At 40.3% G+C, this 16752-nt stretch overlaps 2 protein-coding genes across 2 annotated transcripts in view; one reads left to right on the plus strand and one right to left on the minus strand.

The window, feature by feature from the left end:
* Nucleotides 1–397: 397 nt before the first annotated feature.
* On the plus strand, nucleotides 398–3888 carry LOC306884207 (5-hydroxytryptamine receptor 1D; the record flags this gene model as incomplete). Its single annotated transcript, XM_079439926.1, has 3 exons — nucleotides 398–545; nucleotides 1467–1627; nucleotides 2614–3888. 3 exons carry the CDS (start codon nucleotides 398–400, stop codon nucleotides 3886–3888), a joined length of 1584 nt encoding a protein of 527 aa, XP_079296052.1.
* Nucleotides 3889–6494: 2606 nt separating this feature from the next.
* Nucleotides 6495–16752, minus strand: part of LOC306884181 (solute carrier family 35 member F3-like) — a gene marked incomplete at both ends in the record, with an annotated part of 54022 nt that continues 43764 nt past the window's right edge. Inside the window, 5 exons of the mRNA XM_079439903.1 lie at nucleotides 6495–6733; nucleotides 7114–7203; nucleotides 7305–7497; nucleotides 8141–8266; nucleotides 9819–10038. Of these exons, the coding sequence (XP_079296029.1) occupies nucleotides 6495–6733; nucleotides 7114–7203; nucleotides 7305–7497; nucleotides 8141–8266; nucleotides 9819–10038 (868 nt within the window). The remainder of the gene's footprint in view (nucleotides 6734–7113; nucleotides 7204–7304; nucleotides 7498–8140; nucleotides 8267–9818; nucleotides 10039–16752) is intronic.

The following is a 16752-nucleotide window of genomic DNA, read 5'->3' on the forward strand; positions in this document are numbered from 1 at the left end:
CTGTAAACTCTTGTGAAACTAACCGTCTGTGTAAGCAGATGATTTAAATGAACCAGATATTCAACTGGTTGTTTTCTCTTGCGGTGTAATTCGCAAGTCAAGCGTTTGATTTTCCATGTTGTCATCGCCGTAGATAAACCGCTGGCTGATGGAGGGACCCTGGAGATACTAAACAGCACTGTCAGGTGCTCACACAAAGCAGAGAGCAGTGAGAAGCAAACTGTCTGCTTGGAGTATAGAGGAGTTGTTTTGATTGAGCATTGTAATATATTCTCAGGCATTGTGCATTATGAAGGATCATTGGCTTATTTAAAACTAAATGGCCAGGTTGCTTGTGACGCACATAAGATCAGTATACCTCTTCAGAGAGTTTCCATATCAGATTGAATGTTTTTAAATGGAGTCCTCTGCTCAGGAGTGGTTTGATTCAGATGGGGCTGAGTTTCAGATGCGGACAGCGGTGAGGAACTCGACGGTTTTGGGGCCTCGGGCACGTCTGGTGCTGGAGACTCTGATGGTGCTGATGAGTCTGGGCGCAGTCACGGGTGAGCAGTACTCTACTCGACAACACAATTCATTAATGTCTTTGAATGTTAGTCGCCATGTGAAATTTTGCCTTGATTTCTAACAGTATCTGAGGAACTGATGATTTGTTCACTTCTATTAGTTGTAACATGGAAAAGGAAATATTTTTAAAGAATACGTGTCTTGTGAAAATAGTTTTAATTGATAATTCAAACCATGCTAACAAAATCCATAGCACCTATAGAATGACAATTTAGACGAAAAACAACACAAACATTAGTGTTAGCAACCAATTTGATGAATTTTGTGACTTTTTGTGCCGTTATGTGGTTTTCTTTCTTAAACATTCTATTTTATTAGATTACAGAAAATTACAGAAATTTTAGAATTTTAAAGGATTGATTACAGAAAATATTTTCTTAATTTGTTTTCCCAGTAAAAAAATAAATAATTTGAAACATTTAAGAGAACTAAGATATTAAGCCTTGTTTTCAGAGAATATATCTTGAACTAAGATTATTTTTCATGAAATTTCTTGTTTTGTGCAGCAAAATGCAACGTGGTGGATGTAGAGGTTTATGTTTGTTTATATAGAGCTAAATTATTTATTGCATAACAGGAAAAAGTTATTATACAGTAGGATAGATCACCGGTTCATATCCAAGCATGATTTATGATGAGTGTTAATTAATGAACTACTAATATTTTTATATAAAGTGTTACCAACAGTAATTCTATAGCATTTAAAGTGATGCCATGAAAAAAAAAAGAAATAAAAAACATAAATCAAAACATACTCTGCTATAAATTTCAGAGCTGAGAACACTTTACTGAGTCCAAAAAATAACCACATAATCTATAAAAAATATTTATTATTATTTTATAAACTGAATTTAAAAATTGATTCATCATTTTATGGTGCTTTTGTTCTTTCTTGTCAGGAAACATTCTGGTTATTGTGATTGTTGCAGCCACCAAAACCTTCCACACTGTGACCTCCGTCCTCATCATCAATCTGGCCATTAGTGATTTCTTAGTGGGAATAGGAGTAATGCCATTTGTGGCCGTTTCCATTATGAACAACGGATGGGTCAACTGCAATGTAAGAAGGAAATTCTTTACATTTCACATTTACATGTTCCATGAAAATATTTGAGGAGCGTCTCGCTGCAGCCCACAAGATCCAGGGGGCATGGTTGGATCCAGATCTCCCACCTTAACGTATACCTAAACCTACCCATCTCCACCCCCTGATCCCTAAACCCACCCCTAAATCTACCAATCTCCACCCCCTAGATGTGGATCCAACCACGCCACCTGGATCTTGTGGGCTGCAGCAAGCCCTACTTTAAATATTTAGTAAATTCCTTACTGTAAATAGATCAAAACTTCATTTTTGGTTAGTAATATGTATTGCTAAGAATTTAATTTGGACAACTTTAAAGGTGATTTTCTCAATATTTAGATTTTTGCACCCTCAGATTCCAGATTTTCAAATAGTTGTATCTCAGCCAAATATTGTCCTATCCTAATAAACCATACATCAATGGAAAGCGTATTTATTTCAGATGATGTATAAATCGATGACTGGTTTTGTGGTCCAGGGTCTCAATTATGAAAGTTCAATTCAGCCATGAGCTGCTCTACAGAAAGCATTAGTGTCAATGTTGATTTAGTTCAGTTCAATTTCAGTTGTGATGTTGCAAAGTTAGTGTCTAGCTCAATTCAGAACAAACATTATTTCTCATCTTACAGTGCCAATAATGTTAAATCAACAGTATTACTGAATATTACATTTAATTTTCCAAGTCCTAGCACCACCAAACAGAATCGCAAAAGTAATCACTGTTTCCAAACAAGTTCCCCCCTCCATTTGCCATTGGTCGACCAAACCAGTTGTCCCGCCCCCAAACTCGAGCCATTGGCTAGAAGTTCCTGGACAAAACTGATTTTGAAACAAACATAACAATGGTTTTAAAAGAACCACAGCTTATTTTAAAATGGAAAAATTACATGCAACACCTTTAAGTCACAAAATCGAATGCTTTATTAGTGTTTTTGAAAATGTACTCTCTCTTCCTCTTTTAGGATCTATGTCTGTATGTCGGCTACACATCTTCAGTGTACTGCACAGCATCAGTTTTAACACTTGCTGCTATCGCCCTGGACCGTTATTTCTCCATTGTGGACTGTCTGCGGTACAATTCCCGCTGCACAATATGGAGAACAGGTTTGGCAGTGCTATGGATCTGGCTGCAAGCTATGGTGACCAGCTGTCCTCCTCTCTTGGGCTGGAGCAACATTAGTTTCGTGGCTCCCATCTACAGCTGTGCAGTGAACTGGGCCAACAGCCTGAGCTACACCGTCATAATGGCCTCATTAACATTTATTCTACCTGCTATAGTCATCCTGTTCTGCTACGTGAAGATTGTCCGTGTGGCACGGTACCACGCTAGGAGGATTCACAGTCTGGAAGAACATCTCCAACGTAACAGGACCCCATCTGTCTTGAATCTCCAACACTCATTCATGGACTCCTTCACGCCATCCAAGCTGGTGTACCATGTGAGTGGGAAGTTTGTGCTGGATCAATTGGATTTTAATGGTGAAATTTCTCCAGATGCTCCATCTGAGATGTCTTCCAAGTCTGCTGGTGGACGTTTGCACTCATTCTTGGCTCAAATCCAGAGTAGTAGCCCGCAGAATCCCAGCCAAACTCAGCATCATGGAATCTTGAGGTTGTTCTTGGTCATCGCCGCTTTCTTCTTGTGCTGGATGCCCTATATTAGTGTAGCTCTGGTGCAGGCCACCGAAACTGCTCTGTCCCGTCCCAGCAGCCTCGTTCCCCCATCAGCAGTCACTTTGTCTTATTGGCTGGTGCTGTTCAATTCTGATATCAACCCGTTGTTGTATGCGCTCCTCAGCAAGCGTTTCCAAGTTGCCTTCCAGAGTTTGAGATGGAAGATCCAGGCCAGGTTGGGGAGCATTGTGGGACAAGGAGGAGCTGAGAGGTCTACAGTTGGAGGTGGAGGTGAGAGTGACCCCACTAACGGAACGACCCACAGCTCCACGGCACACTCCAGAAACGACGGGGAACTGGCGTACCCTTCTGTCTTCACTCTCAGCTCTCAATTACCCAACAGCTTCAAGGAGCAACTGAATAATGCTCTTCCTGTGGCCACTTCTTCTCGTCCTGTTTGTCATAAATGTGCCGGACAAGGTTCTAGGATGGTGGACCACCTGCAGGTTCCCTCCAAACAGAGTGAGCGGAACAGACTTCCTTACTCTGCTGCTACTAAAAAGAAACAAGCCACATTCTTTTATGGACAGATCACAGTAAGAGTAGAACATGACATTTGCTGAGTTTATCACAGCTCTGCATTGGTATATATACATGGACACAGGAATAGTGAAGTTATTTTAAATCGTAATAGTATTTTACAATATTGCTTAATTATTTCAAACATTTGACCAATAATATATATAATATGTATCTTATATGAAATGTTTTTAAAACTTCAGTTTTTATTGATTTTGTTATTATGTTTTTATTTGAGCTTTTTAACTTCCTTTTAATCTTTCTTTTTTTAGTTGGTCCTCCTTTCTCTGTGGATGAACCTGAGGTTATGCTTTGCTGACATGATTTCTGTTGGTGGTGGCTTCTTGTCTTGATTACTTGGCTTTACCCATGTTACATAATTATAACATTTAAGTCAACAAATGAAATGATTAGATAAAACTCTATAAATCTCTTTTCATCAAGGTTATAAAACAGATCTTTGTCTTCTCTGATGCATCTAATTCTAGGTAATATTATACAAAATGACTAAATATTGAATGATTTTATCAACATGATTGGTTGTCTCAACAAATTTTGACAATGTCTATTCCATTTCCTAAAACATTTCACAAATTCTATTGAACCCATTCAAATGATCTGTAAGAAATGAATCATGTTCAAACAAACATAGTTTTTAGGACTCTAAGCCAGCTGACATTTTAAACAGGAGCAAATGTAAAGTTTTACATGGTACATGTGAAAACAGACAAAGCAGATCTATTAAATGGATGTTTTCATTTATTTGTATCATCATTTTCCTCAAATGTGATCAGAATGCATTTCAGTGTAAAAATCATTCCTTACAAAGGTTTACAATAGTATCAAGCAATAATTCCAGAGGAATACAATATCATATTTATTGTCATTGTAACAATGACAATGGGAGACAGTGCTCATGAGATCCTATTGCAAATCAAAGAAAAGGCAGTGAAGCCGTCATCTAGCATTTATTGGCATTTTCTGCATGCATTCTCTTGTAGAACTAATTCCTTTCCAATGGAACAGTCCGTAAGATCAAAAAATGCAATGCAGTGTTCAAGAAGTCTTATGAAGTGCAGGATGTGTTTTGTGTATGTAAAGGCTCGTTTCAGTTCCAGACACCACCTATTGCAGAGCAAATAGTGTGGGTGCACTTTTCAGAAATGGACATACATTCACAGGATACACATGGCACCCTTTACATTAACACGACTCACGGAAGATTGCCTTTTCGGTTTGCCAATACTGCCCCTGAAGTGTCCTCACAGTGGTTAGCACGTGACTCAGAAAAATGTGATGGAAACAAAGTATAGCTTCAGTATAACCAGTCTGGATGCTTTCGTTAACCCACATATATCTTTGTTCACAGTTGAGATGAAATCCCTCTAGACCTCAGATGCACTTTGTATGAGGCCAGCTGGACGTTTATGTTGTATGACTCCAGCATCCCAGCCAACCTCAGCATCACTGTATCCTGAGGCTATTCCAGGATCACCTTTTCTCCAAAACCACCGAGACTGCTGTTATCCAAAGCATCTTCAGTCACAGTTTGGGAGGGGAAATCCCTCAGATGCACCTGTTGCAAGGTAGAACTTTGTTGTACGAGAAGACGGCACAAGTTGCAGTTCTTAATGTCTATATTAATGTTTGGCACATGTTCTAATGGACACTGGCAGTGATTCGTGCCAGTGAAAGTCATAATGTGAGCTTTAAAGTGACCAACGTGTTTCTCTGAGCTCCAAAGGGAAGTTAAACAATCTCAAGACCAGCAGGGACTCTTTATTGTGGAGAGATTGGTTATGTGGGTCTCTTGAGCGGAGGTCTCAAACTCAAACTGCCTGATGTTTTTCCATTTGGGCCAGTTGAACGGTTACAACAAATACAAATGTTTTATGACCTTATATTTTAACTACATACAGTTAGTGAGGCATGGATACATCTTTCCTTCATACCTAGCATGGTGCTCATGTTTAGTGGAGTAATGATGCCTGAAATTGCATTACTGCAACTGCAATTTTTTCCTTGCACGGGCAGGTAGCACACTGGAAATAACACATCCTGGCATTGACGTAACAGACATTTTTCACATCTACTGAAGATGCCACAACAAGTGCTCTCAGTGTAAACCACTACACTGATTGTAATAAAAGCCATCTAGTTTTATATAGATGCATGTAACCCAAACTTTTCTGACTTTTCTGTTCATTTACATTCAAGTTTTAGGCCTATAAAACCCATGTGGAGAATAAGAAATATACATAAATTACAATAAGATATCAAATAAAGTTGAAATATTAAATGTAATAAATATTAATTTATTAAAGTTTTAATTTGAAAAAAATAAATGTAAAAAAATAAAGTCTGTAAACGATTTATGGGCTGCATTTAAAGATAAACTATTAACCCAATGACCCGTATGTTCTTAGTTTGAGACCCCTGCTCTTGAGTTTCAAATAAAGACCCAAGTCACTGTTCAGATCCACTTACAGTTGGGAGAACTGCAAAAAATTATTTGCTTTCGGAAAGCTTCTGTTGCATGATGATAAATTATGGCCTGTGGAGTCTTGTTGTCTGAGAAATATTATGGAATGGATGTTCTTTCCAGCATCGTCCAATCACTGGACTTTGAACGGGGAAAGGTAAATGCGTGTCAGTGGGAAAATGTGGACATGGAGGTCCTGGCCCGTCGGGTCCAGTTGAGTCCTGAGCTGGTTCCAGTCTCAGCCGGCTCAACAGGTTGTTCCCGCTTTCTGAGTTTGGTGCCGAGCTCAATCAAACACTGATCCCAGTCCTCGGGTAACAGCAGCATCAGGAAGCCCAGACAGATGATGAACACAGCGATGAGTCGCACTGTGTTGAAGTGGATATCACAGGTGTACAGGTCCACCACTGCAATGTGAACCACACATTTAAAGCCAATTCCATCCTCAACAAAACGGTCTAGATGAAGTTACAATGACAGTGTCCACTTTCAACTGGTTTCCAAAAAGTGAAATTCTTTTTTCATTATCTCCTCATTTAAAATGATTTCTAACAATAACACAACACTTTTTAACAGGAACACAAACCTTTTAAAACATATATGAGCTATGAGTGTAATATAATGACAAATATGATAAAATATGCTTCTGTAGAAACCACAAGTGATTTTGATTTCATTTTGGAGAACTATTTCTTTAAATCAGTCAGTAGCACAAAATGTACTTTTTCTGTAAACAAGTTTGCTTTTATATATTTATATTTATATACTTTGAAAAGAATGAACTCACTTGCATTGACTGGGACACTCAGCACAATGCCAAGTGAAATCAGCGTAGGGTATGTAATGGCAATGCCAAAATTCACCAGAATATTGAATGCTGTAAAAGAACAAAACGCACAGTAAATGTCTGATACAATTGTGTGCATAATCTGCATATTACATGTATAATCTACTTTTGTCTGTCAGTATTTTATCTACCTAGTAAGAGTCCAGCTACTCCACACAGGCAGGCCCAGGGAAGATCAGCTATGGATGTGAAGTACTCAACATGTGTGAAGTACAGTATGACTGGCACAAAGCTCATAAAGACAAAGTTTGCACCTCCAACAATGGTCAGAAACAGAGCCGCCTCTCCAAACTTGGCACTGCCCAAGACAAGCTTGAAAAGCACCTGAAGAACAAAAACAAGACCAGGTCAGATGCTTTTTCTTCATTTGTGAAATGGTTCATTTAATTAATTAATTAATTTCAGTATGCTACTTAACATGGAATTATCATAGTGTATATATATTTTACTTGTTCTGTTTTGTAGAAAAATACATATTTGGTTAAATACTGCTGCTCATTTAGTGTTAGTTTTATTAGTTATATATAGCTACATTAGCATGTAGATTAGCAAACTACAGATTCAAAGCAACTTCCCCAACAGGGTAAATATAAAGAATATGGTTTTATCTTTCAAATGTCAGAAGATGTGGGTATAACATGACTCGTTTCTAGCAATTGATACGTTTGAAATGCTAGCCAACTGAAGAGCTAAAACTGATCTTTCTGTCCAGTTCCCTTATTGATCTGTCCTTTTGACCGCAAGAGTTGAAAGTACATCACAAATCAATCAAGACGAATAGATTAGTGAGGTCATTTTAATTACAGAAAACCAGGCACTCCCAGGACACAACACTCCATGACTATGTAAAGAGACGCAGTTAATGATAAGTATAGTTTCATTGACATGTCTTAACTGAAATGGCATGGCTTAACTGAAAAGCATTTGATGAATAGCAAAAGGGTCATTACTGTTGAAGCAGGGTTACCTTATAGAGGGCAGAGGCAGATGCAGAGGCCACTACAAGCGTTATTCCGATAACAGAGTGACTATGAAAGCCATCAGCGTATGTCAGCATCACGATTCCAGCGATGGCCAGAATGGCAGCAACAATCTTGTAACAGAACAAAATAAAGGTCATTGCATTCACAATGTGTTATGTCAAACAGCACAAATATGGCCTGTAGAGAGAGAGAAAGAGGTTTTGAAACATTTTAAATACAACAGGATTAGTACAAAACATGATTTTAAACACAAATTGTGGATCAAGGGCAAAACGATCTAGATGTACGAATATTGATGACTGAAGTAAAAAGAAATTGATTACGAACCTCTTTCATTTTTATCATAAATCTAGTTTTCTCTTTTCATACACAGATAATGAGAATTCAAGGAAGTATGACTCTGGCATTTTATATATGATGAAACAGGCCTGCTTTATAGACTGTGTGTGTGTGTGTTTACATGTGTGCCCAAATGAAAAATGTTTCCAGAGCGTAGCTGAATTGAGTGCAGTACAGAAACATTATGAGGGTGTCAGAAAGACTGATTACTCCCACCCAACAACTCTCCTGAACAGCTTTCCTCTAACGTGCTTTTCCTGCCCTGGCTTTTGTTGTGGCCCAACTCTCTCTGTTCTGTCTCCTCTGTTTGCAGGATTGTGGTTTTACATTCTCATATACGTTGCTATATTCATATTACTGTACCATGATCTTGCCAGGAAAACATGGAAAAACACGAGTAAATATGAAACCTGAAACATCTCCAGGGCATATTTCACCATACAAATCACAAGCAAGAAATAAGAAATATTTTTTTTTTTATATATAAATATGGAAAACCATAACTCAAAAGAAAGAAGTGAATATGTTGAGCTGGAGGTCGTATTTAGCTTCTGTTGGGCTAGCGGCATCTTACAAATCTGAACTGTATCATGAACTGAACACTCTCACTAAATCACATGAGCTCACGGTCTCTCTGTCATCTTATCATGTCCTCTAGATGAAAACCCACTTAACTTCTACTGCGCCATGGATGTCTCTGACTCACCAAAATCTGTTCAGCACTGCAGTGCCAGTGTGTGTATGTTTATGTGGTTTATGAGGACACAAATTTGTATAATGACATGGGTAAGACAGATGGAATTAAAATATGAAGGTGGTTTATGAGCACACTGCCTATGTCCCCGCAATTCAAAAGGCTTAAAAAACATACTAAATGGTGTTTTTTTGAAAATCTAAAAATGCACAAAGTTTCCTGTGAGGGCTAAGTTTAGGTGTAGGGCAATAGCACACACAGACCATTACGCTTATGGAGAGTCCCATAAAACCAATGTGTGTGTGTGTGTGAGAGAGAGAGAGAGAGAGAGAGAGAGAGAGGCACAGGTTCCTGTGAGCCGAGAAAAAAGAAATGGGAACAGGAAGTTGGAGAAAGGAGGAACACAAAGGAAGAAGACAGGAAATGGTGATTGTAAAAGCAAAGTATTGTACTGTGATGGCACTGCTGACTCATGGGTTTACACAGCAGAAGACACCCAGAGAGTCTATCTATCTATCTTACTCTACTCTTTTAGCAACAATTCGGCAATTAATAATTATGAAAAAAGCATGTCAAATCAATAGTTTAGAGTTTTATTCATCTATCCAACAATCCATCCATCTACTCACCCTGACGCCCATAAAGCGATCCCGCAGCACAATCCAGGACAGGAGAAAGACGAAGGCTTTGTTACAGCAGAAGAGGGCCGATACATCAGTGCTGTTGATCTTTCTCAGAGCCTGAAGGTATAGGTAGTTTGTCATAATCCACAGAAGGCCAAAAGGGGCCACTTTAGTGAAGAACACCTTTGCCGTCAGTCCATCATCCCCAAAGAACCGACAACACTCTCTGAAATACCACAGAGACAAAAAAATGTATTTATTCCTCCGGACATAATGCACATTCGATCTGCTTTATGTACATTAGGCTACCATTCAAAACTACACGGCCAGTGCATTTTTTTAAAGGGAAATTAACACTTTTATTCAGCAAAGATGAGTTGAATTAATTAAAAAGTGACAGTTGTAGAGCCCATTTCAACCTTAAAACTGTTTTTCTAAATTGAGATTTTCTAATTTCTATGTTCATATATAAAATGCGGAATATGGATTCATATTTTGGAATCGCTACTGACACTTATGGAAAGTGTCTTTTATTTTCTTTGAAACTCATTTTATATTTACAAAGGTTTTAATACTGAAGTGCAGTTTAAAATAAACTAAAAATGTCTTTATTTAAAAATGTTTAAGTGTGACCACTAGAGTTTAAGGGGTGGGGTCTTACAGAAAAAGTGGCTAGGGCAGGAAAAGGTTTTGATATGCTCTGATTCTTTATCAGTCTTGGCAAGTTTAAGGGCATTTCATTCAAAAGCTCGGCAAGATATCCTGTATGAAGTGCTTCAATTAAACACAAGAATAATTCATAAGGGATGTCAGGTAAAATTTATGTGGGTCCCAGCACATGTTGGGATTACGGGTAATGAGATGGCGGATAGGCTGGCTAAAAGGGCACTAACAAAAGAGAACGTTGAAATACAGGTAAATTTAAGTAAAGCAGAGGTAAATGCATAATTTGGGAGAAAATCAATAAAAGGTGGCAAGAGAGGTGGGACAGGGAGGCAATTATACCAAATTCAGAGAAATGTTAAATAGGATAGGGTGGGAATTGGAAATAGGAGAGAAGATGCAGTGATGACTAGGTTAAGGTTGGGACACTGTTCACTGAATAAAACACTAAAGATGATGGGGAAGCACCAGACAGGGTTGTGTGAGGGATGTCGAGAAGAAGAGTCATTACTTGTAAGAGGTATGAAACACAGAAGCAGGTAATGAAGAATAAACTGAGGGAGATTGGGGTGCAGGAGATCACATTAAAAGGGTTATTAAGATAAATAGGACACAGAGTAGAATATTGATTAGATTTTTAAGGGAAGCAGGAGTTTTCAACGATTTAACGGATAATTAAAGTGTGTGTGTTTGAAGACAAAGTGAGTCTTGTGTAAGTGTAGTGTAGGAAAGGGAATAGACTAAGTTTTGTTATAACCTATTATCTGATCCACGCTCTGGAGCAGAAAGGGGCGGTCATGCACCAATAAGCTGGATGCCAACTGCCGTTAAACTGGAAAGAAGAAGAAAAAGAAAAGGTGGCGATGCTGGTGTAGTCAATCTTGGGATCTGAGGCGTTACTCATTCAGAGTTGGATGTTAGTACGAGAAACTTTAAAAAGAAGAGATTTCTGACTGCGAGTAAAGAAAGTGAACAGCTGAGTAAAGAAAAGACTGAGTTTGTAAAGGGAACTTAAATTTGAGAGTTGAGCGAACTCAAAGTGTACGCGTGCATGCGGTGTGAGAAGATAACGCAGTAGGTGGCTCGGATTGTGTTCCTTACGATCGGATTTGCTTTTCTTCGCTGTTACATAGTGTCTTTGGAATCTCTGAGTATTCAATAAGGTTTCATATTAATATACACTCAAAAAACGCACTTAAGTAGACTGAAATCCCAGTTTGGTAATCTGTTTACTGTGATTTGAATAATTCATATGGTTTGCAAATCTTCATTTGCACTGGGCATTCATTTTTTGAACTGAAGTGTTTGGGTTACAACTGTGGAGATTTGATTGACTGGTGGTTGTGTTAAATTGTTGATTTGCTTGAATTGATTCATTTCTAAAGAAGAAAAGAAACGAGGCAAAAGAGTTTAAGCAATTAAATTCTTGTTTTTGTTTGTGTAATATTTCACTATTATTTTTCTTGCATTTTTGGTAATTTATTTGCAGCTCTGATAAGAAACTTGTGAATGGTAGTGCATTACAAAATAAAATTAAATAATTTTTTTCTTCGTACTTGGCTATTTGGATCAAAATGAGTACATATTATTTATACTGCACTTTCAGAACCTTTCTCTGTCACCCAAAACACCCAACAGACAGACCATTTGAAAACATTTTTTTAAAAGCTTTGTTCCCTCAATGAAAACGTTCAGTCTTGAGTATGACGTGATCTGATGAGAAATACAAACAGTGCTTGTTTCTACTGTTCATCTCTGGCCAGTACACTCAGAGCTGTCCTCAGTTCACCTCCATGTAGGTTAATGAACTGTAAATACAACTGAGAGTAAAAAGTAAAATAAAGAAATTACTCAAGCTTTCTTTTCAATTGCTTGAACTGTGTCCTTATGTGACATATATATTGTATCTTGAAGATCCCATGTCTGTTAGCTTTTAAGCCATTGATAAGTGAAGATAAACCATTTCTCAAATCTCAAAGAACTTGTGGTGTCAGATGGCATTTTTCCACCCGTCATTTTCTGTGCTTGATAAATATATGACTGTCTGAACACATCAGTTCAATATTCGCAATCTTCAGTGTCTTGGAGTTACAAGTATCTGCAGTGCTTCCAGGTAAAATCAGGCAAAGAGAGAAATGAAGCATGGCCTGCATCTATATGCTGCTTATAGGGTTAGTTCACCCCAAAATGAAAATTCTGTCATTAATTACTCACCCTCATGTCGTTCCAAACTTTAAAGGGTGAACTAACCTGTTGAGAAGTTGTGTGTCCCTAAGCTTCAAGGTGCTAAGCATGTGCCACACCCTTCTTAGCTTGTTAATTTTCCTATTAACTTCTAGCTCCACCCACCTGATCTCAAGCCAATTAGGACATTATCAGGCTTTATAAATTGCACCTGTGCCCACAGCACCTTCATTCTGGTGCACATTGATGCACTGTGCAGAGGACGGAGTTCTTTTTCCTTTGTTTTTTCCTGCGTGTGCGTATTTGACCATGTAAGTGCTTTTGTTTGACACTTAACTATTATTCTGTATTTATTAAGTTTGCCCTAAATGTGTTTATTTCCTGTGAATTCAATGTTATAATTATTGTAAACGAAAACATTGTATTTCTGTTCTTTGTAGAAACCACACGCGCACACATACACCCCTACATACACACCTATCCAATACCTGATTTGGAAAGAAAATAAAGACCTCAACATCAGAGTGACTAGACTGGACCTGTTTTTACTGACAGCCCCATTGGCTTCAAGCTAGCTACCTAAGCAACCTCTTACTCCTTTTCATGGTCCTTCGAGCCGGAACTCATTGATGATCAGTGGTTATGTCTAGTCACTCCCTGCCCTCATTGTCTCAGCATGAGCGCCCACGTCGTCAAGCTCAGCTCCCCGCACGTTATGATGATTTCATCCTACAACATCATCAGCGGTCGCAACCTACAGCAGAAGCACCAGAAGAACAACTGCTCCATCCTGCAGATATTCCTGGTACTGGTCCTCATTATCAACCCTGGAAACAGGATGAGTCTGAGGAAGAGCCAGAGGAGTTGGAATTGCCCACAGAGGGAGACATTCAGGAGGACATTCCACACCCTTATTCACCTGTCCTATCTGAGAGAGTGCAAACCTCTGATGTTGAACACCCACATACCTCTCTAACAGCTCCCATTCCTGATACTCAGACTGCTCTCCTACAGCAATTGGTAGAAGAATTAAGAAATCAGGGTAGACTAATCCAGCAGTGCATGCTTAGGAGCAGCACTCACTCCTCACGGTCTCGCTTGCCGTCCCCTTGCTCTGATAATCTTAACCTTCAATCAGCAGCATCTCCACAAGCCCATACAGAGGACCATAGGGCCCCTCCTCTGCTACTTCAGCCACAGCTTCCTTTTCCTCCGCCTCCTGTAAGTCGTGCCCCTCTTACCCAACCTATGCCACAGTCATTGCAGAGCACGCATCCTCCTGGTTGTGGTCAGTTTCCTGCCACATATCAAGCACCAGCCTCATATAACCCTATACACCCAGCCTATACACTGCCAAATCAACCTTTGCCTGGTGTTTTGTCCTATTCTGTCCAGCCGGCATACCAGCCTCTCAATGTGCCGGCATACCAGCCTCTCAATGTGCAGCCCCACCACCTGACATCGGCTGCCCCTCTAAACCAGCTAGTTCCTCCTATTGGCCCCCTGCAGTTAAACCATAGGAGTGTAGAAGGTCCTTCTTTCCCTGATCTTACGAGGGAGGATGAATGCCAGTACATGATGTTAAAGATGGCCCTATCCAACTTGTTAGATCCAAGAGAATCAGAGCAATATAAATATCACATCCTGTTGGATCATCTAAAGGTAGACCAGGCGAGGAGACTTGCTTTGGCTTATGTTTATGCCCCAGATCCTTACACTCAAGCTATACGAGCCCTAGATGAGCGTTATGGTCAACCTAGACAGCTTGCTTTGAAGGAGCTCCGGACCATCATGGAGATGCCTGTTATTCGTACAGGTGATGGTAGAGGCTTAGACCAATTTTCACTTCGAGTGCAGGCATTAGTGGGCCTCCTTCAGTCCATGGGCCCTGAAGGTCTCTCTGAGCTTACCTGTGGCTCACATGTTGAGCGACTTCTGGAGAAGCTTCCCCATGAGCAGTTTTGCCAGTTTAAGAGATGGATATGTTTGAGTAGACCAGGTTCCCTTTCCTATAACCTCCTAGATTTTTCCAACTGGCTACAACAAGAAGCCCGCTGCCAGCCTAGGAGAGAAAGGACATTGCAGCCTATCCAGCAGAGGCCTCCACCTCTTCATTCATTAAGAGGTACAAGCATACTCCATGGTATTAAAACCTCCTCCAAAGCACAAGTTCCCTCACCGAAAGTTATTCAGCCCCCTAACAACTTGGCTGAATCCTATCCAGTGTGCGCTTACTGCAATTCTACCGAACATCATGTCAGTAAGTGTGGTGATTTCCTCCAGCTCACCAAAGACCAGATAACTAACTGGATCAAGGAACAGAGACGTTGTTGGCGATGTTTACGAGATCACTTTACAACCCAATGTGACCTCAAGGGACGCTGCAGCCAGTGTAATGGGAAACACCTACACATCCTATGCAACGTTAACCAGAGGCAAGTGCAAAATCTATATCTTGACCACCCTAGTGACTGCAATAAAGTACTACTGAAGGTAGTTGAAGTTACCCTGCGCAATGGAGACAGATCCTTAGACACTTATGCCATACTGGATGATGGGTCCGAAAGATCAATCCTCCTTCACCCTGCTGCCCAAACACTTCAGCTAAAAGGTAAAGCTGAGAGTCTACAGCTGAGAACTGTGAGACAGGATGTTCAGACTCTTAATGGAGCTTCTGTGTCCTTCACCCTTATTCCTAAAGTGCATCCTAATAAGTCCTATGTCATCAGTCAAGCCTTCACTGCTGAACAGCTATCCTTGTCAGAACATTCTCACCCGGTCAAATTCCTCCAGAGGCGCTACGCTCACCTCTGTCAGTTCCCTCTCAAACAGCTTAATAAAGTAAGGCCACTTCTCCTTCTAGGGGCTGATCATACACACCTTATCCCAACACAACCTGTCAAATTGGGCCCTCCCGGAACCCCTGTAGCAATCAAGACCCGGCTCGGCTGGACACTGCAGGGTCCTGCAAGAGATCTTTCTAGTTTACCTTCTACTTGTTCTCATTATATCTCCTTTAAATGCCCACCTGATGACATCCACCATAATGTTCAGAAACTATGGCAGATTGATGCGTTGCCTCAGAGAAGCATGAATGCAGTGGTTCGGTCCAAACAGGATCGAGAGGCAATGCAACAACTTGAGACCCAAACTATCAGAACACCTGTTGACGGAGTCCTACGATATGCAGCACCCCTCCTCCGTGTAGACCCCTGGCCCCCTCTGAAGGCCCCCAAGGAGGCAGTAATGTCCCGTCTCCGCAGCTGTGAAAGGCGACTCCTTCAAAATCCACAACAGGCAGAGACCTATACTGGTGAGATCCAGAAATTAGTTGATGCTGGGTATGTCAAGAAGTTGTCATCCTCTGAAATAGAAGATACTCCTGAGTCCTGGTTCATACCCCACCACAATGTGCATCACAATGGTAAAGATCGCATTGTGTTTGATTGTTCCTTCTCCTACCGAAATCAGTGTCTGAACTCACAGTTACTTCCTGGACCAATCCTCGGGCCTTCCCTCCTTGGAGTTTTGCTCCGTTTTAGGCAGCACAAGATTGCAATCAGTGGAGACATTAAATCAATGTTTCACCAGGTGCGCCTATTGCCCCAGGATAAACCTCTCCTGCGATTCCTCTGGCGTGACCTGGACTGTAAAGCTCCTCCAACTGTGTATGAATGGCAAGTCCTTCCCTTTGGCACAACCTCAAGCCCTTGCTGTGCCATTTACATCCTCCAGAGGATCATCAAAGATGCTCAGGCAGATGAGTGCATTCACCATTCCATACACAGTAACTTTTACGTGGATAACTGTTTACAGAGTTTCCCTACCCCAGAGGAAGCCAGAGATCTCCTTCATAGCCTGTGCACTATCCTCTCCTCTGGTGGCTTCGAAATCAGACAATGGGCCAGTAATGATCCTCAGGTCATCTGTCACCTACCTCCTGAAGCCAGGTCAGAACAAACAGAGCTCTGGTTATCATACCATCCTTCTCTTGATCCCTTAGAGTCTACTCTAGGCCTCCTCTGGAATTGTCATACAGATACCCTCAGATACAGGCACAGAGCCATTAAATCTACCACTCCAACTATGCGTC

Source organism: Barbus barbus, assembly GCF_936440315.1.
Source record: "Barbus barbus genome assembly, chromosome: 18".
Taxonomy (NCBI): Eukaryota; Metazoa; Chordata; class Actinopteri; order Cypriniformes; family Cyprinidae; genus Barbus; species Barbus barbus.